The sequence below is a fragment of the Ostrea edulis genome, chromosome 5 (assembly GCF_947568905.1).
Source record: "Ostrea edulis chromosome 5, xbOstEdul1.1, whole genome shotgun sequence".
NCBI lineage: Eukaryota > Metazoa > Mollusca > Bivalvia > Ostreida > Ostreidae > Ostrea > Ostrea edulis.
In genome coordinates, this window is record NC_079168.1 from 15287938 (window position 1) to 15310424 (window position 22487).

Consider the following 22487-nt stretch of genomic DNA (forward strand, 5'->3'; position numbering starts at 1 on the left):
AGCTTTCACGCCTCAGCGCTCTAGCAAGACAAGGAGCGATTCAGCGATGGAAACAAAGCCGTCAACAGCAAGGGGGTGGGGCTAGAATTAAATAGATAAGAAATTCCAACAGTTCTGCATTTATTACACAGATAGTAAAATATTCTTATTTTTCTTGTACAGTGATCGCCTAGAAAGGTTTAACCCGAGTCGAACTTGGCCAGAGAAAAAGAGAAGACCTAGTAATTTTTTTTGTATGTGTTGAGTGTTTTGTCTAGTGGATCGTTTACGCTATACATGACTGGGACGACGTGATAGAGAGGAAGCGAAAGTCTGGCCACGTATCATTCACACCTGCAGCCAACGGAGGTGAAATCAAGATGCAGGCGCCTATGATGGACCCCTATACCTACTCAGGTAAGTGATTATTACACCTTTTCTTACCCGTCCCGGACAATGAAGATTATTTCACGTGACGTGTGTACCCATATTTCCTATATTTCATCATAGCACATTTTAAATGTAAACAAACCGGGACATGGCTTTCGTAGATCAAATTTCAAAACTTGAGGTCTAACCTGGCCACTTTCATCGTTATTCTCGGATGACCTCTATGATACTTTATCTTTCCTGGTATATAGTACCATGCCACGGGTGTCATCATTGCTAATGCATGCAATAAACAATCACTGTTCATTTCAACACTATAATACTCCATTTTTATTTTCCTGTTACACAAAATGTTGTGTATCAGCTTCCTAAAAAAGTCAATTACAAATATTAATATTTGTCTTTTACTCATGTAAATGTTTCTAATATTTCATTTAAAAGGTATATAACGTATTTGAATACATAATGCATAAAATCCGATTTAACCCCATATCTAACATCAATAAATTTTTTCCATATTTCACAATAAGGGAAAAAAAATTGCACATCACAATTTAGTTTGTCATGGTTTAAGAAAAAATGTATGACGAAGAATACACGAAATATATCGCAGGGAGAGCGGCGACTCCCGGAAAATTATTTTAAAACACTTATTATACGTATAAGTTTGATATTTGAATGAGAAATATTACCTATTTGCATATTGGAAAAAATAAAATGTTTTAAATCTTGTAAAATTCTTTTAATCAAACCTCTTCTATTTCAATTATGCTTTCTCTTGTTTGTTATTCAACATATACATATTAATAATAATTTAAACTATATATCTGTATTAATATATGCAGCCTTAAATGAAATAGTTAGGTTGAATTTCTAATCTGAAATTAAAATGGTATTGTTGATTAAATATTCTTACACTTATGTTAAGAAATAAACAAGAAAATAGTATATTTTTGCATTGAGAAACGTGAATTTTCAAAACAAAAAATACTTTGAATAAAAATGTAAATCTTTTGATTTTTATTCACATTTTATATACTCAACAAAATTACTATCATTAACCAAAATAAATTTCGACACTGTTTATATGCTAAAACATCTTGATAGCAATGCATAAACAAACCACTATAAAGGGATCATTGGAACACGTGCAAGGGGTATATGTTTTTATTTCTCTGAGACTTGGGCAGTCGGGCTTCTAAATTTTTTGTAGCCTTATCAGTTTACAGATTGAGATCGTAAAAATGTGCAATGTTGGGACACAGTCTTCGTTTTTATGTGAACTAAATGAAAGAGTGTCTATCTCTTTCACCTCTTCCTTCTGTGTTTATGTTGGATGGTAGTTCGTCCCTTGTGTTCTAATTTTCCCGTCATTCACGTCGACAAGAACCACGCATATTCTCGCCCTAGAAGTTTACCTGATGTGCAGGTGTCAATTCAGTAGGGGTGTTCGACTAAAACTGATGCAAAATAAACGTTTATGAACAATAACCGGCATAGAATTTTCATTCAGTATCAATTTGCTGTACCAGCAGCTGAAAATCCAGCCTTCTTCAACTGCATATTTCCAAAATACAAAACACACTCATATCTTTATTTTATTGTTTTCTTTGAAAAACCTTTTTCAGAAACACAAAAATAGAATATTGAAATAGATTTCTCAACTTTACATACACTTATATACATAGTCATATAACTTTCATCATGAAGAAACTGTACCACAGCATTTCAAGAACTAGAAAATGCTTTAAAACTATAGGGTTACTCATCAAAAAATTACCATCTTGCCCCCTGCAAAACAAACAAGTACATCAGGTATGTTTCAGATTTGTATCTTGCTTATCAAGCCATCAATTAATAAGGAACAATAACCCCTTTGCCAAATTGGACACGGAATAAGGTTCCATTTGTTCAATAGTTGAGTCTTCTTTTTGCTTAATCGAATAATCTATTCGGTTCTGACATGGATTGAATGACCGCTCCCCTTACAGGTGGGTATATTCGATCTTACGATAAACGTCTGCAAAAACAAAACCTCTGTCGTCTTTCCGGTACTTTTCGATAGATTCTGTGTCCAGGTCGTTTGTATGACGAATAAGTACATGAGATGGATTTATTACAAATGCGCCTGTATGCTAGTTGAATCTTGTTTCCTCTCGTTAAGTTCAGGAATATTGATATACTTTGCATCTGATTTTTTTTCCAACTGATCTTCTCTTTATTTCATTCAAAAAGAGATGTACAGATCATTGGTTTTTTTTATATCCATATCATACTCTGAAATACTTTATAGATAAATTAAAATATAAGATATTTTTGTATCTATTTTTTTCCCCCAAAATATTCCACAAAATCTAAAATTTTCTTATGAATATGTACATGGGGGAATTATTCGTACGTATCTTTGGTCCCTTTGATTATGGTTAGGAAACCGAAATGATTTGATTTGTTTGCAAATTTATTTATATGAAAAAATCTTTAAATGTGGGCGTTCCCGATGCAATGCAGTGCACACATATGTATTACGATATGTATTTGCGTTCAGATTATTTTTCAATTCTTAATGACGGGCTATATGATTTTAACACCAAATGAAGACTTTTTTAAAGCTACGTTGTATAAATATTGATTTTAAAAAATCTATCAAAGAGTATATAGGTGTTAAGAACCAAATATTGTGTATCTATACATTTTTTGTGAAAATTCATAATCTGTCTAAATCGTTCAAAACTATATTTGTTTATTTTTTTTTTCATTTATAACTAATTTTTTTGGTACCAATTTCAAAATGACCTGAAATCACATAAATTGTTTATATGTGTATTATCACCCCGCGCTGTATCAATCGGCGTATTCAGTCCGAACTAATGAATTGTTTAAAAGCAATCAACTTCTTTCCTTTTTAAGATAAAATTCTCATCCAACCTGGTAGGTCTCCATCAGAGTTAAGGTAGAGAGATTTTCATGCTATGTGTGAAATTGAGCGTATACAATGGAGTCGACCACCACCCCATACGTAAACCACAACACAAATTTAACTCTGGAAGTTAGCTGTACACCCATATAAAAATTACATTATGAATTCCAATGATTCCGGAACTAATATTTTCTTGAATATGTAAAACGAAAACTTGATAAGAAGAAAATCACACCGAACGACATAAAAAATTGAACAAGAGAAAATTTGACATTCATTTATGAGAAACTGCCAAAATGATCACAGTATTTCACAAAGTGAGTTCATGCATTGACGATACTACAAGAGTGGGAAGTTTTTGTCGATGTATTCATGTGTACTTTCCATGTGTACGATATAGAAATTACTTAGCTAGTGTTTCCAACATCAAAGCGATGTAACCTATTGTATCGGAGAGTCAAATGAACTGATTGACAAGACATGTATCGCATTTCACAAAACCTAAGAAATTACTATCCATCTTAAAAATCCTTTTTCGAAACATCATGAAAATTAGCGACAAAATAATTACTGGATGAAAAGGTTTCTGCATAAGGTACTACCAAGCACTTGACAGGGGCTTAAAAGATTGGTCTAAGATATGTTTGCTTTTTTCGCTTAAACCGTCTTTGTTGGTTTTTCTCGCCTAAGAATATAATGATTCGAGTCATTTATCATATGAGCCGATCTGACAGAAGCATAATGAGAAGAATCGGAAACAGGCACCTTTTTCGCGAAAAAAGAAACGCACATTGACACGCATCTAAAATATCACATTTTGATTATCAATTTGACGTCGCTTTTTATATTGCACCTATTTATTTTAGGAGACAGTTAATGAAAACTTTTGTCTTAAGACATTTTAAAAGACACACATAAGATAGAATCGGTTTAAAAGATATTTTCTAAACTGTTTAAATATCTGTTTTTTTCTGAAAGCTGACTTTCAGGATTTTTATGAATAAACTGTTTCTTCAGCAATATTATTATGCATAAATATATATTAAACGTTTTCCTTTTCAAATAAATAGCGCAAAAGTTTCCAAAGCTATAAGCATTTCATTTCATATTAGTAAAACTTTATGCTGAATTTAATTAAGTTATCAAGAAAGTAGATCATCAAATTGAAGAATTATCAGATTCGGATTCGGTCTGTTAGTCCGCGAATCAGAGACACGCGTGCTGCAACTTCAATGGTATTCCAATACAATATCTCTCCATCTCCCCTCAGAAGAGAATTTCTTCATTATAATTTTTCATGCAGGAAATGTATTTCAGTTTTATCATTCTATAACTTTAATTTAGCCTTTCACTTTATTATTCACCAACAAGATAGTAGTTGGGCCACCCAGGTAGGCTTATGAACTGCAGAAAATAAAGAGAGCCAAATCAGTGTTTAGTGGGGTTCATTTCTGACTGGCCCAGCGGGTTTTGAAAGCTACTCGGAGTCTCCCGGTTAAAGGTATCAGAGAATGGGGAAGCTTTCGGATATCACTCATTAACGTTTAATGTTTTTTCTCATTATTCGGTACTATTTTCTTCGTTGGCGGTAAGCAGACTTATCGTCGAAGACTCCTCTGTTCCAGTAGAGACTAATTGAGATTCTTGGTAAATAAAGAACGTTTGGCAGATTTATTAGAAATATGATGTATGGAATTTTTGGTGATTTTGATGACGTTATCTGAATTTTATAAGCTATAAACAAGGCTGAACAAGAGACACATTGCTGGTGCGTTAGGGAGGGCCTCTTGTAAAGCCCTGTAGCACTCAGATGACGGAACAGATAACACTGTCGATGAAGTAGCCATTGCTTCGAATTTTCATCGCGCATGTAGGAATTCTTCACCAGGTATTTAATTCCATTTTTTTTTTTTTGCTCATCTTAATAATATTTTGTTTTTATCCTAAACATTTTTAGACGCTAAAACACAAATGACGATTAATGTTTAGGCTTTGCCAGTGTAGAGTGAAATTAGTGAGCAATATAAGTACTGATAAAAAATTGTAAGTAACTAAATAAACTAATGAACGAGTCTAGGACGTCAAGTGACAATATCCGTAAAGCGTTGTTGAATTCCTGATTATCTTATGTTTAATTTTGTTATTCGACCACACATTTCTACATTTTTATCTTCCCTTTATAAGAAAATTTCATTTATAGCTTTAGTTTGCTTTTTGGGCAGATCGAATAACATATAATCACTTCTACAAACAATAAGCTTTAAAGCGACTTGTAGGTATGGTCGTTTTCAAATAACCCAAATAAGCGTCGAGTTAAGCAAAAAAGAAGACATTTATGGATCGCGTATTCTTTACATTTCTCCTGGATAAGTATATCATTCAACCACCCATTTCATTGCATGATCAAAGCAAATTAGAATTGCCTGAAACTTTAGAAGCAAGACGTAACAGGCAATGGTTGGGGACCAGTGAGGCCAATTGTTACACTTGGGTGGGTGTTTAAACCCATCTTCTTCTAGTCCAAGTAATCACCATAAATAATTGCAACTTAATGACGAAAAGCTGTTTGACAGTGTCTCTTTATAACTCTTCCCGTCTTTGGCCGATAAAAACTGCTTGTCTTTTTTGTGCATGCACAGAACAATTGTTTCTTCCAGACTGAGAATCAATTGGAGCATTGTTCTGTGACACGCTATAGTCCTTGTTCAATACCTACTACCTTTGCACAACAAACTGTGACATTTTCATTTTAAATATAGAAAAAAAATTTCAGCTTCTTTATCGGGAAATCGTTCCATCTAAATGGCGATAGATCTTACTTTTTATACCCCATTTTCCTTGGACCACACACTTTGGATCGTGGAAGACCTGACTTCCTAAGTCAAAGTTCTGCATGATCTTTTAGAACCCCGCTCTTTAAAAAAGAGAGAGATATCGTAAAGTTAGAGACACTCATGCACCTGCACCGTAATTATGGTATGTCTTCACTTTGGGTCATATATAGTGCACTTAATTTAGCAGAATAGTATAATATTTCGACCACACATTTTTTTCTCATTTCAATTATGACTTTCGTCATCAAGAGGCACTTTTAACGATCATTCCCGTTAGCTTCTAGGGGTCTCGAATGACATGAAAACACACATTTCCAATGAGGGTTCCAAAAGCTTAAATGGCATCGTGTTTCTTTATACGGTTTAAAGCATTACTACTAATTCAGCTGCTTTAGGTCAGGTTTCTAATTGTGTGAAGAATCGGACATTGATATCGTGTCTCTAACTGAGCCGAGATATTGGTCATTCTCAAAGGATAAACGTACTGGTTTTCTTCAAACAAAAAATGGAAAGAAAAGAAAAAGAAAGAAAAGAAAAGACGCAGATTTAAAGTTTTTAATTCATTAAATCCAAGTTTTTGTGTGTTTATTTGTTGAAATATTTACTCTACTACGATAAATTATCAAACTTATCACAAAGCTTATTTCATAATATCGATGAATATTAACCAAACAAGTAAAAAAAAAAAATACCAAAAATTTCCTTTCGTAGCAAATGAAATTCAACTATCGTAAACCAAAGACCTAAAACAGTAAACCAAAGTTTTTTTTACAGCAATAAATCAATCAAAATCTATTGTAAACTATAACTAATATTTAATTTTAAGTTGAATTACGCAATTAAAATTATAATATACTTAATGACCCGAATGTTAATGTAACAAAACTTTGTGCAGAGTTTTATACAGTGCACTAGATATTCAAACTGTTTTATGGTATATATGTTAAAATGATTTCAACATTGAAAAGACATAAATCTAGAAAGTATTATTGATAAAGCTGATATTTTTCAACATCAGTTATATGTCTCTATAATTTATATTAATGTCCCTTAAGTTAAAGACATAACAAGTAATATGTTGTGATGGAGCGTACAAGAAACGGACTAACATCATCAAAAGAAAGAGACTTTAACAATAGACATTAAAATCTAAATCACATTAATGAAAAACAAGCTCCGCACATAATGCGAAATGAATAGGCTAAAAATTAATCATTTACAATATAATTTGTGATAGAAATTTCAATGTCATATTTTCATGAAAGGCAAAGTTGTAAGTCTACCCAAAATTCTAAAATACTTAGCAATACAAATACGATTAGATATTACATGTAGTATGTACATTAGATAATAGTATGCACATTAGATATTAGTATGCGTGGCATCGTAAACGTCCCTTTACATACTATGTTCCCGGTAGCCTGTTGGTTATAGAGCGCTCGCTTAATTCGCAACCGGGAGGTCCGGGTCCGGGTCAGCACCGAGTCCAACCTAATCCGTAAACATGGGTAGTGACTGTTCCTTTGAAAGTGACCGGCATCAGAGACGACGATCCCGTGTGACGGTAGATGTAGGAACGATAAAGAACCCTCACTGCTATGACCGTAAGAGCTGGTAATACAAGTGAAAAAATGCTTGAAGGGGACGAAAAACAAACAAACAAACAAAACTTCCAGTCTGATCATGATGACACGTGTAATTTTTGTTCTACTTAAAAATTACTGATGATGGATGTAGAAATATATGTTTTTGAATCATTTCAAATTTTTAGAGAGAGAAGATTAATATTGTATAAAAATTGTGTAATATTTATTCAGTATATTAGCTCGTTGAATTATGTTCATGTAGTTTGTACTTTATTTTTGCCTTCTAATCAGAACAATTTTTATCGCTCTAGTTTGTCTTAAACAAACATTTCCAGTCACCATCTTATAAGTGTTGATGAAAAAACTCCTCATGTCTTTTTGATGTGTGTGTGTTTTCTTTATCGGCTATACCGTTTTCATGTCGGATAACAAACCCCAATGATTCAACGCTCTTTTGAATTTATAGAACTTAAAATGAAGGATATATTCTTACATAATTCTGCACGTGCGCTGTTTGATGTCTGCGACTGCTGGGAAGCTGGGTGACCATGCACGATTTAAGCCAGATGATTTTAGTGAGAGTTTCGGACGAAAGAAAGCCAATTTTATGCCCAACTTGTTATCATTTAGCTCCTGAAGAAGGTAATAAAACACCAAAGTGTGTTTGAAACACAATCACGCGAACTCTTAGATTAAAGATAATTTTTACAACGAATTTCTTGTTCACGTATTTCAAAAATTCAAATTTATCTAAGATAATTATTTATTAATTTTTTCCCCAAAGGATTAAGCTTTAATCATACACTCTATAAAAAAAGAACAAGTTAGAATCAAATATTTTTACCCCCAGTGTCCCTTAATTTTGAAAATGAGCATCAATACTCATTCGTGCAAAGATGCAATGACTAATTACAGCAGCTGTTTAGTATTCTTCATGGTCGATCGACATGTCTGTTTAAGTTATTCTATTTATTGTAATTTGAAACCTTTCAAATCCGAGACAGATTTAAAATATTTGAAATTGTTATCACATTAGGTCACAAGGTTTTCTTTGAAGAGCCATTTAAGTAAAGACTTCAAGGGTGATTTTTGACAGTAATTATATTCTAATCAATATAATATTTGTAAAGGAAAGAAAGGGCTGGATTTCTGTATTTTATTTTTGTACAATAGGTAAAACATTCCTGTAAGCACAAACGTACATGCATTTAATTTTTTCCTTTTAACAATATTAATACAATTATTAGTGACAAACCCTTTAAAACTACAATGATTATTGCTCAGATGCACGCTATCCCTATTGTTGAGTTTCTTTAATGTACTTTGGTATTCTTTAGAATTAGGTAACCACAAGTAAACATTATTTTTTTTCTGGATTAAAGCAGCATTATCAAATAATTGTGCAATTTAAAAACCAATCATCATAATATAGGAGGTAAATAATAAATGCACACAAATACACACGTACAGCATTGTATGTCACCCTTGTTTACATTAAGAAGAAAAAGTTTAAGGTTAGTATTTTAAAAATTCCCGGTATATGAACGATCCATGCGATGGAAAATTGACAATTCTATATTACTTTGGAATTGTTATGGAATATTTGATACTGTATTTTATATACAGGTTGTAAGTTTTCCTATACCAATGATAATGGTGATCTAATGAAAATGAAATACGACTATACCGGAGTCCACCTGACGTGCCTACCCCACAACCAATTCTGGGTTCCATCTGGTGTGCCAACTCCATAAAGTCTCTATACTACGATGGATTTGTTCCTACTATTGGAGCGACTGTATATCTGAGCTGATAATCTGGTCCGTTATTGGTCTCCTTTCCCCCTGGATTTCTTGGTATTCTATTACGGTTATATGGTATCATTATTTTTCGTCAATTGTGTAAAGAAAGAAATGAGTACTTTGCAGTCCATTGTCTGTTTCGATTGGCCTTTTTGGTCTTCTAACGTTTCGTTTTTTCCACCTACTTCTCCATTTTCGTCTTCCTCTTCAATCAAATTTACGTTATACTTACAAAATACTTTGATTGAAACCTTTTAACAATTCTCTGGTGGTCTTTCTTAGAATTCATTCTATTAAAAAACCACACACACAAATATTTATATAATTAATGATTAATTTATAATATATAATTAATTGATAAATTGAATGTGGATGATTTGTACTTAGACATCGCTGGATATATTTTTTCTACTTATTACCTATACCATGGACTTTTTCTGCAATATATATATATATATATATATATATATATATATATATATATATATATATATATACTTGCTAAAGCAGACTCCTATATGATCCCTGAATTAAACAAACTGAACTGCAATATCTTTTTGGAATATTTATTCCTACCACTTACATATAATTAAGCCAGATGTACATTTGTTAAAATATTGTAAATCTAAATTAATTTATGGGCACATAAAATTTCTAAAAATTCATCAAAGCTGATTGTCACACTACCATGATATCTTATATATCATATTTATGACTATGTGTACTTGTGTCACCCAATAAATTCTTTATTATTGTAGTTTACGCCTCTCTGTAAATTCATAAGTACATGTATACAATTTTAACAATATATGAATATAGCAAACCCATCTTATCTTTCAACATACCAATAACATAACTTTTTCGTTGTCATTTAACTAACCACAAAGGCATTCAGTAAATAAATACATGTATATTCTTTTCTTAACACGAATATAAATTGTGATATATTGATGTCTAAATAAGAACTCATTTTATCCATATCAAACAACGAAGTCAGAAGTAAATAACATTTTAATAGAAGGAATAAAACAGAAATGGTATAATATTGACTCCGAGATTGAGATAATAATTATTTTTAAATCTAAAACACTATAATAGCTCTGCTTACCAACCGAAATCGACAGTCGTGTTTTTCTTTCAAATATTAAATGCATTTTGTTTCAGAATCACTATGCATCTCACTTGTTATTCTCAATTTGATCAAAATGACGTTGAACCGGAATCATGACATCATAAAAATATAAACACGAAGTTTCGCTGCTATTTTCAAGATCTTTTAGAAATTAAAACGGATATTTTCCACGTAGTTTTTCTTCTAGAAAACACAAGGGAAGATTTAGACAAACTCTATATTTTATCTATCCAGTATACATATGCGACCAAAAAAAATTGTTTGTCCAAAAGCTGAACTCTGTTTTCAGAAAGACAAACGTTAAAAAAAATAGCATAATAGGTAAATTTGATTAAAATAGAAAAAAAAAAACCATTGTATCATTTTAGATACCATGTTCTCCAAATGACTGTGGGTACCAGAGACAAATGATGTGAAACTGCATTAGACATGTTCTCTTATGAATTTTTTTTTTTTACTTTTACTGGGGTCCAGAGAGGCTGTTATGCATAGTTCTATACACCTGGAAATAATTTTCAATTCACTTAGATTATGAAATTTGAGTGTTTTAAAACACAATCGGTGTAAATTAAACGATAATCGTTATCATTACTGTATGCAGCTGAGGAGTAATAGGCACATGTTGGGAGAAATGCATAACTCGGAACATGGTACAACATACTGGTGACATACCGATGTCACATATGGCGAAAGTATAAAAAGAAGAGATTTCAGTATTGTCTAAACAACAGATGGCTTACACCTCGATCAAACTTCCCATCATACGTATCCATAATTCTAAATAACGCATGGTAAAATTAAAAGTAACTGTTGGTAACCTATTTTGATTATTTTTAGAGACGGTTAGTAAAGGTCGTGTATGATCTGTAATCATCACTTAATTTTTATTTCCCCCTCTACAGTTATATAATTTGAAATATAAAAAAGGACATACATTGTACATTGTGGTTCATCAGCCCCTATATCATGTCTTGTGTACGTAATGGTGTCTGTTGATTTTTCTCGATTGGTGGCCGTGTCATTTTTATCGGAACTGTCAACCATATCTTGATCTACTGATATATTTGCTATTTAAGTACAACCAATATATTGATACTAAAACTGAACATATTACGTTCTGTGTATTGTTGATCATTAACACAGTATATCAGGTCTAAAATCTACCCTATACGAAACGGAGGTCTCATACCTTCTCATTATAGTCCTCTGTTGTTTGGTACGACGTTCTAAACAATCGTGGGTAACATGAGATATGGAGTTTCTCACCTTTTAGTGGTGTGGGGATCAAAGACACCGACTGGTGTTAAAACGATTATCCCGAATCAAAATCGATTTTCAGATATCGATGCCTACCTATTCTTGGATTCCATGTCACAAGGGACCGCATAGCTAGCATCGAGTATCTACGAAAAGGAATCCCAAACCGTTTTGCCATTTGTCAATGAACCTGAAAACTAACCATTATAACTTAAGTAACAATTTTCAACACACTTTCAACTCATTAGCAAAAATCTGCTTTTTTAATATGTGGAAACCGTTGTTGGAGGGGGCGATTCGGTGCTCCAATCTTCACCCAAGCTCTCGTAATCATAGAAAGAGATGAAGATAGATTTGGCTTCTGGGGAAATGATGACTCTTGGGAGGTTTTTGTGTACTTCTGGTAACAACTAAAGCATAGAATTGGCCACACAAGAAAGTAAAGCCAATCATTTAGTAGATGGCTTACCCAGTAAAATTACCACCGTTGCATTTCTGCCTTGAAATATACAACAGTACTGCAATTCAAAGTTATTTAGAATTTCCCTAAATTGCCCATATAACTTTTCCATGTTCAATTTCCAGGTAGAGTTAATTTTTGCCTTTGATCTTTGTTCCGTCTTTCTTCATTACTAATCCTGTAAGATAACAATACAAACTGATTAATTTACAAAATTTTAAAGCAAACTCGATAATAACGATTCTCAAGTACCATGCATCATAAAAATATGTCAAATATGTACATTTCAAAACCAATAAACTAACTCTTCTCTCTTTAACAGAAGCAACAATTGCATCGTCGATTCCTGTTACTAAAAATTTATTTCTCATCTAGAATCGAGTGGTGCGCCTCGAGGAAACAGCTCAGTCTTCAATAGTGTCATAAAACGTAAATGTCATGTATCTATTTCTATGTAAATAAAGTTCAAATACTTTTCACAGAGTAGCAGTGTTAACAATACTGAATTAAAAATACACATTTGCATCTCCGTTGACGCTTGTCAATTCTAGATTTCCGGGGGCTGCTATTACTTTAATTATGAACCATACATGCTGTTCTGGCATAGAATTGAACCTTATAATTTTCTAAGAGGAAGAATTTCGTATCAATTTCATTTGTATTTTGACTAGGCAAGAAATAAGGGAAAACTAAATAGGGGTTGAATTAATGAGTCATCGATACGTTACAAGAAGACGCTGGGAGCTAAGTTCTCCATTTGCTTTTCTTCTACCAAAGACAGATGAACTCTTTCAAGTTTTCCAGAAGTAAAAATACTGTTTGAGATGCAGATTTCTCTTTATAACGTGCACTGATAATATAACCCGTATTGGAAATAAACGTTGATTCAAATGGACTGACCTTACCCTGAAAGGGAGAAAAGGGAAGGGGGAGTCTAGGTGCCTCCAGCTGCGTTGTTCGATGCTTGTCACATCGAACCTCGAACCCGACGTCATATATTATTTCTTAATTGAGGTTTCTCAAGTCGCACACTTGTGACTTTGACGGATGAAGTTGAGGTCAATTGAAACCCATGATACTTGGATGAACAATAGAAAGCATCTCCGACTATAACTCACGTTCGGCGGTTTTTGTTAGAGTCTAATAGGACTAAGATTAGAGATACATGAATTCGTAACCACAACTTATAAAAATCACCATCATGCCGCCATGTTATTTCAATTATTTTTCACGTACATCACATCTATTATCATTCTTTCCACAAATCATATCTAATCTAATTTGGGACGACTTCACATTCATCAAGGAAAATACTACTTTTCGCATTATGGGAAAATTCTTTCAGAAGAAATGGTTGACGTTTGAAAGAAAAAAATGTTTTAACATTCTGGGAGTTTTTGCTTCAAATTTCAAAATTGCAGAACAAGCGAAATTTTCTTCCAGAACACACCAATTTATCAGAAAAATGACGAAACACTCGCACAAAAATTGGTGATTTTTCTCCTCTGGTCTTTCGGGTCTGCGGGAGAATTAAGCTTTGAGTGACAGGTTTTGTTTTGATTTCTCTGGTTTTCATACTGTGTTGCTCTGTTCAGATATGATTCTGCTTTTGATGTTGGAAGTCTTCATTTTGTATGAGGAGATTATTTTACAATGTAAACAGTTTCTGAAACCTTTTAATACACAAAGAAAAAGAAGTTTGCCGTCTTGCTTAAACAAATATTTATTCATAGAACTTATTTGGTTTCAAATTTGTGTTGGCTAAAAATGACAGTGTTTGCTCATCTACTCGTTCAAATTGAATTCGGAAGTTAATCAATAAGATTTAATGTCCGTGAAATCTTAGTGTCTGACGGAAGATTTAACCGTTTTCTTCATCAACAGAAACATTTTGTATTGTGTTTCTTATTATAAAATTCTAATGGGGAAAAGGTTTTAGATAGATAATAATCAATTTAAAAAAAAGAAAGAAATTCTATACATGTGTATCTGCTGTTTTCAACTAATTTTTTATGTTCAATTATAGCATTTTCAATACATAGTTAAACGATTAAAAACAACAAACATGATTTCGTAAATATTTTTTTATCACATGGAGTTTACTTTTTAAAGAAAGAATTTTTTTAAGTTAAAAAAGAGGGGTTAGCAACATTGACAATTTTAAAATACACATCGACAAAATGCGCTGCTTTGACTTTATCAAAATTATTTTGTTTTAGAGGTTGAGAGCGAAAATTAACGTGAATGATGACAAACTCTCGTGCGAAGTCACATTGTGATAAGCTTGAACAAATATCAGATGAACGATGTATCATGTGCAAAGATGTTCCAAGGTTAATAATTTTCTGAGTCTTCAGTCGACACAAAAACATTTGGCCATTTTGTGCTGTGCTTCGGAAGGTTGTACCGGCCAAAGGGAAGTAACCTAATTTGTTTACGTAATGATATGCTCTAACAACATATACAGTAGATGATGCAATCAATAAAACTATCAAAAACAAATGAATCAAAATTTTATTGATGAAATAACTACAATGTTCTATACACTTGCATTGTTCAAACACAGTCCATGCATGAAGCCTATGCATAGTAGTGCATACCATGAATATTTCACAATCTGTCCGAATGACAGAACTATATTACCTTTCCCAAAACACGATAAATGGAAAAGATAAAGAAGAACATGCTAAATAATCGACAAATGTCCACGCTTTCCTCGGTGCAGACAGACTACACTCGCGGACTTGTAGTCTCATTTTCCCTAGATCTATCTCCTGATAGCTGCTGATTTCAATCGTATAGAATTTCTAGCAGATTTGTCCTGTTTATTAATTTTTGATTCCTCTTAGCATTCTCATCTCACCAACTCAAAGTTCTTTGGTTTCAGAATTCTGAATAGATCAGTCATTTCGCTGGAAATAAAACATATACATTTAGGTATTTCTGGGAATCAATAGAATTGTTTTTGGGGGGATCATGAGCAAATGCATTCTTAGGCTCATTATTTTGTAATTAAGGCATCAGTTACACAGGGATACACATATTTACTTTTGTGTCTGTAATATCAAACAAAACAAAAAACCCAAGAAAGAATACCTAAACACTGTTTTGTTTGCTTTTCGTTAAACAAAAGGTGTGGGTTTCGGTTTAATAGATATTCGATAAGTCGCGAAGTGCGATCCGACATGAAACTGCACATCTTTTTCTATAAAGCACAAAGAAACGCAAATAAATATTACAAAATCCAGTACAATGTCGGTCCTAGTTATTGATACAGCGCATTTGAAAAGAACGGAACAACTGCTGAAGCTCTGAAATTCGATTCCTCTAGTCGCATCTTCCTCCTCCCTATATATGGCTACTGATAATTTATTTAATTGCCGTCATTTACAGATTACCGTTCTAGATATAGAATTTTTCCCTTCTCTTTTTCCCCCTTCTTTTTTCTACATTCAGTGACGAAGCTTCAGGGATACACCTGATATGCCCTTGGAGATTTTTTCATGGGTTTAGTGAAAAATTTATGTAACAAAAAATAAAGACAGATCCCAGAAAAAAGCCATTGCATTTCAATCCAATAACATAGGGAGATTAGGTTACGGGTTATGGGTTTTAATCTGCTAATGCTGAAATAAAAACCAACATTATTGCGAGATATAATATCATTGTTTAAACTCGATTAGATGACAAGGCTGGGATGGTATTGATTCAATATATTTGTATGGCAGGATCGGGTTTCACTAAATACCGCGCCACAGGCCGATTTGGATGAAATGAACGCTGATCGGTGTTGTAAACAATTCGGGTATTGTCGAGGCCAGTAACTTGATCTGGGTGATCTATTTCATTTGAAACGCTACCCTGCCAAGATATTTTCGTCCCCTCGGCACAGATAGCTAGCCAATTATTTTAAATGGCACAATCGTAATTACAACGTAGGCTTGAGTCTTTCACACACCTTTAAAAACGGCTTCTAAAAGTAACCAAATGGTACACGGACGCTTTTATTGTCGAAATTTTCTGAACCTGGTCCAGTAAACTTGTAAACAAAATTTAGTTAATTCACGAAGCCAACCTTCCATCTAAACTACATTGAAACTTGGGAAAAAAACACCACACAACTTGTAAGACTATTAACTGCAATTTGATTTTTAACCGAGAAAAAAAATCCCAAGAACCAAACATGCCAAAGAAAAACATTATTCAATATAGATATTGAGGAAATAGGTAGATTGTTATCTTAAAAGTACACGAGGAAACAATTCAAGTTCGTTATCTAAACCCTCATAAAAAATAGCATTAATAGCACAACAACTTCAAGTAAACGTCATATATTAATTTGCATCCGTTACGGTGGTCCGAGGCTCTTGAGCGTTTGAGAATTTAGCAACCTACCGCATAAACTACAAACATGAAAAACACCTAGTGAGAAGCAGCTAGCGAAGTGTTTTGCTCATCTGTCGAACTAATCCAAACGGCAAATAGACATGACTTATGTCCTTATCAATTTCTCCGTAATAAACGGTTTCCAGAGCACGAGAATTGCCAGTAATGAGATTTTAATGCATGAAAAATATGAGAAAAAGTTCTAATGTTTTTCTTGCGTCTCAAAAGGGATATTTAGAATAAAATAAAAATACATATTTTATCATTTTAACTTCCTTAATTTTTTTGTTTTTACATCAATATAGATTTTGAAAAAACCTATGTGAATTCCTTGGTAGATTGCTTTGATTATTCGATTTAGTATATATATTTTTTCATCTATTTCCCCCCTTATTAAATGAAAGAGACGATTCTTTGAATGTTATGATCTGATTTTTCACCTAGGGACACAGGCTATTCAGATAAAAATTCTCGAAATCTGCACGTCCACGTAAAATGAATACTATATCATTTAACGAATATAGTCAAGCAATTTTATTACAATTACTAATTGTTTTTGTGGCCGTAGTCAAAATTATCTATCATATTTTAATTAAGAAATTCTTCTGGATGAAGCAATCAGTGCATTGATAATTCTATATAATCAAAATATTAATTAGACAGCTCGATTTCATTGACAAGGCATGTGTGTATACTGAAACTTCCTTCTGATGGACCCATCTGTTTACTTTGGGACTCGCGCGGCGGGGTGTGTAGGCCCCCCTGGGATGTGCAGCGCCGAAAGATAATCTGTTAATTCATGTCACTGTCGATTGACACGCCTGTTTAATTAATCCGCCTATCCCCGCTGGGTGATGACTATTACAGATCGTCCGCAGATGTAGGCCCCCTCCTTCGACCACTCCCTGGTATTGGGCCATCACCTGTTAAATATACGACCCGCCTTTTAAACGGGGAATAGTTTACACATGTTGTTATTTATATTCATATGTACATTGATATTTTGATTGAGGAAGTTATCATAATTCACTCCATTGAATTTTCAATTAGAGAATTGTGTACGTAACGATGTTGATTTATTTAAATTTCAAAATGTTAACGTCAGATGATTTAATTGATATTTATAGATAATTCGCTTTTCAAAATTATTTGTACATTCCAACACTGTCTAAATAAAGCTCATATGTTTACCAACGTTTTGTTGAGACACACGAAATGTCAACCTCGGTGTAGGAGATCGGCTGCCAATTTCGGGATTGTATGTACCGTGTATAAATATTATCATAGCAAATAGGTAGCAGATGAGTACCCGGGGAAGAAGATGACAGTCCCATGTTTTGGGTAGACACCGGACCGGTGTTCATTTGTGTGTCCATCTTGCCGTGTACACCCTATTCAAAAACTGACGGTTAATTTCACGCGTAATGGCTTTCTGCGTGAGTCGAGACAGCGATCCCATTGAGTTTTGGAACTGAACAATACAAAGTAAACATTGATCATTTTGTCATTATGAATGTTCAAATATCTCCGCTTGAATTCAGTATAAATAACTGCACGGCTAACCTCTTGTACAGAGTCTTTTCCTCCCTTTTCTGTGTCAATTGATCTACTTTGTATAAAAATGATGAACTTGCTCTCGGTAAATTTGAATATGTACCCGCCCACCAAAGTATATGGTTACTTGATTGACGCCGTTGTTATGGTTACTAATTTCTCACGGCACCGCGCGAATAACGATATCTTCTGGGGTCGCTAGAAACAGCCAATCATCTGAAAGTAGTGAACCATTACAGCACCTCTATCTAAATAACACAGAATTTCAAGACGGCAACAGATTATATATCATAACACTAGTGTATTGGGGAAGTTTATTGACTTTGGTTTTTTCTTTAGTTTTCAGTGGAAGAGCAGGGCCTGGGAACGGGACACACCTAGGTCACTTTCCAGAAACTGTGCCAATGTTGCACGAACAGACCCCCACGTCTAGTGTGGGTTCCCCAAATCCCGCCATGCTTCCGTCCTTTGGATTTACACAAGAACAAGTAGCGTGTGTCTGTGAAGTTCTACAACAAGGAGGTAACATTGACAGACTAGCCAGGTTCCTGTGGTCATTGCCTGCGTGTGAACATCTTCATAAGAATGAAAGTGTGCTTAAAGCGAAAGCTGTTGTGGCATTTCACCGCGGAAATTTCAAAGAACTCTACAAAATGTTGGAGAGCAATAACTTCGCACCCCATAATCACCCAAAACTTCAGGCACTGTGGCTAAAGGCTCATTATATTGAGGCTGAAAAACTCCGAGGGCGACCGTTAGGAGCCGTGGGAAAATACCGTGTTCGCAGGAAGTTCCCCCTCCCAAGAACCATCTGGGACGGAGAGGAAACAAGTTACTGTTTCAAGGAGAAATCTAGAACTGTTTTACGGGAGTGGTATCAACACAACCCGTACCCATCACCAAGAGAGAAGAGAGAATTGGCCGAAGCCACCGGTTTAACGACCACACAGGTCAGCAATTGGTTCAAAAACAGAAGACAAAGAGACAGGGCCGCAGAACAAAAAGACAGGTAAGAACCGTACATCTCTGCATCTGTAGCATCGATCCACTTTGTTTACACGTGTAGAATTCCAAACTATATGATGTAATTCAAAACAAATCGGAATCAAGTTTTGTTCTTAACAAAATGGGTGTCAGTTTTAATGAAAGATGGGATTAATAAAGATTGAGTTGCAAACCCGGATATAGTGGTATTGCATTTCCCTGTTAGTCGTTTTTCTCTTCTCTGTTTTTTATTTTACGAACAATATGTGGGTATTCAGTAGAAAATACAACGTATAGCGGCGTGTATCAGGTTTCCTCTCACATGCCAAATGCCAGTGCCGGTCATGAAATAAATATGTTTCGTCTGTAATAGATAGTTGGAGTCTGACGGGATCATATTACACGTTTTGCTGTAGCCTACAATCTATTTAGAACTCTTTCCTTAAATGCCAAGAAGGCACGCCAACAAATCTTTTTAGCGAGAAAATTAAATGTAATTAGAAGACATTTTTTCGGTGAACATCTTCTTGGTGACACGTTGTAATAATTCAACACACACACAAGGTGCCGAGTTAATTCAGGGTTGGGGAAATGGAAATATCTCCCTTGGACCCCTTCCAACAGGTCACATGTGTTGCTGTTTCATTAACGTGGAGTGAATGATAAGCTGTTTATGATAATATGATAATTTTGATAACAATATTATACACTGGAATATCAATGTAGAAAGTTTAATTTGCATATTATTATTATCTTTGACCAGAATCAATAGATGAAGCGCTATTTCCAATTATTGGGAACTGGCCGATTAAATATTGCTTAAAATGATCAGACGTGTATTTCAATCCATGTATTTTAACACATTTTATGACAAGTTTTTGTTGACACTAAAGAAACAAAGTATAATAATCATTTAGGAATTGTCCATCATGTATTTTATTTCATGTTTCAATGTACACAAACTTCCTGACTGAAAGAACTAAATTCCTGTACTCCTCTGTGTATTTTAGTATATTCTTATCAAATGTATCTATTTCAAACAGTAAATGAAAAGTCTACAAAAACACAATCCCAGCTATTGTACATAAAGCTCTGTAATACCTATATCTGATTTATTTTAGGGACGGATCACAAGGTGGGTCCGGGATTGGCCAAGATGTCGGATCACCCGGAAGTGATAAAGATGACCTCAGTGAAGATGGCGGGTTGGTTCAAACCAAAATAGAGCCACAAGAAATTAATACTACACAAGCGCATTCAATATATGCAGATCTCCAAAAGGCCATGCCCAGTGGTCCGTATACGGGCATGATTCCGAACAATTCAATGACCCATTCAGCTGTGTCAAACGGTTCCTCTCTTGACCATACTAATGACATGCTAGATAGTTACCAGTCATTATGAAATATGAAATGTTTCATTCAGTCCTGTATCAGAATACTATAAGCTAAGAAAACCAAAGATTTTTATCCCCAGGAAGAGGAGAAATTGTTTGTGTTATTGCAACAATTTCTCAGATGTGTGTGTGATACTCTGAAAGTGTAGATACCGGAAGTACTTTAGTGCGAACTTTGTTCAAGAGGTTGTCGCCTTGACGACGATCATTTTGGTATGGCCGCCATCCATCTTGCCAGTTCTGTCTCAAGGTATATGAACACATTTATCCAGAGGAAACGTTAGTTCAAAATTGGTGCATGTGTGTGGAAATTATTCACGAAACCAGTGTCAACCTAGCTCTTGCGACTTTCTTCTACGTAAATAGTGCTGTTCCTTTTTTGTTCTAAGTTTGTGCCATGTTTAGATAAGTGTGTACCATGACATTTGTCGACAAAGTCTTTATTTCCATTTATATGCATAGCTTTTCCATGACCTTCGCAGTCAGGGATAAATTATTTCGTAGGGCTCTCCTGCGTATAACAAATGTAACTGGTTTTATTAATATGTTCTTCAACAGGCAATTAAGTGCAATTTCTTCATCACCATTATATAGTTGTGTAGTTAATTTTTTTGTCAATGTACATGATAAAAAAGGTCATTCTTGAATTTTGCAATATTCTGTTGTGACTGCAAACCAGTTTTGCTTGTTTTCACCATGACTTCAGATTCGATAAGAGTATTTGCAATTTTAACGGTAATTTAAGACTGAAAGGACAACTTGTCGTAGATGTAATGTATTAATCGTTTAACAACCCAACTAATGTATTTACAGGCCGCTATATGCAACAGTTGCTACAGTGGATACCAATGTTCTGCCATTTTAAAAAAAAATGTGATTAATAAACTAAAGAAAGTGAAAGTAGATTTTTGCTCGTATTTTTCTTATTTTCTGTTTGAAAGTTATGCCAGCTGCATCGTCTCCTTGTCGACATTTTATCCCTGTAAAAAGTTTTATCTTTGCAATACATGTAGAATCTGAAAGAAAGAAGAGATAGAGAGAGAAAAAAATTCACTTGTAGCTCCAGCAAGAAATCAGAAATGCCACAGCATTTATCAAATTACAATATGTCTGCCAGATACAAATTATGTATGTCAAATTTATCTAATGGTCAAGTGTATAACAGAATTGTCCTAGACAGCTCGTCCCACGGGACACTCGGATAACAAAGCTTATTAAAGCTATTGACTGTCCTATCCCGTCATGTCACAGAGTGCAGAATATATTGATTTTCACGTCACATACTCCATCTCAATATAAGAATAGAATGCTTTGTATTTTTTTTTTCTTCTTGAGATGAAATATTCTAAATACATTTCATGATACTCTAAAAAAAAAAAAAAAAAATTCTTTGATGATCTCTAACAGAGAAACTAATTTTACGATTTTGTACATTCAGATGTATATCAGTATTTAACGACAATTTTTTTTTAAAAAATGCCACAGTAGTAAAATGCAATCTGACACTTGTAAGGCTATACAAATGACTTGAAATTCAGTGTGAATTCTAAAAATAAACACCAAGAATTCTTTGTTCATTTGGCGATTGTTTATTTATCAGCACGAAAAATACCCGTACACAAATGTAACATCACGCACATGGTTTCCCGAAGTTTTAAATTTATATACAGCACATTGTTATAATGTCAGTTAAGGAATGCCGTGTACATTTTTCTCCTCGATAAAAATCTCCATTTTTCAACAACCAAAAACATAATAATCCAATGTAGCTTTTTAAAGCGAAATAATAGAAGTTTATGCGTGTTAAACA

The 22487-nt window shown here is 33.9% G+C and overlaps 1 protein-coding gene and 1 long non-coding RNA gene across 4 annotated transcripts; one reads left to right on the top strand and one right to left on the bottom strand.

The window, feature by feature from the left end:
- The first annotated feature begins 36 nt into the window (after positions 1 to 36).
- Positions 37 to 21577, top strand: LOC125649671 (homeobox protein six1-like). 3 transcript variants are annotated; one of them, XM_048877368.2, is made up of 3 exons: positions 37 to 396; positions 18637 to 19306; positions 20403 to 21577. In XM_048877368.2, the coding sequence occupies exons 1-3, from the start codon at positions 360 to 362 to the stop codon at positions 20683 to 20685; spliced, it is 990 nt and encodes a 329-aa protein (XP_048733325.1). In that variant the 5' UTR covers positions 37 to 359; the 3' UTR covers positions 20686 to 21577. The 3 variants fall into 3 exon arrangements, with proteins under 3 accessions (XP_048733325.1, XP_048733326.1, XP_048733327.1); XM_048877369.2 differs by lacking the exon at positions 37 to 396 and adding an exon at positions 9380 to 9562; XM_048877370.2 differs by lacking the exon at positions 37 to 396 and adding an exon at positions 17962 to 18228.
- On the bottom strand, positions 12132 to 13322 carry LOC125650468 (uncharacterized). The gene is made up of 2 exons (XR_007360997.2): positions 13258 to 13322; positions 12132 to 12535 (listed from the first exon to the last, which is right to left on the bottom strand). It is a non-coding gene; the product is annotated as an uncharacterized LOC125650468 (long non-coding RNA).
- Positions 21578 to 22487: the final 910 nt, after the last annotated feature.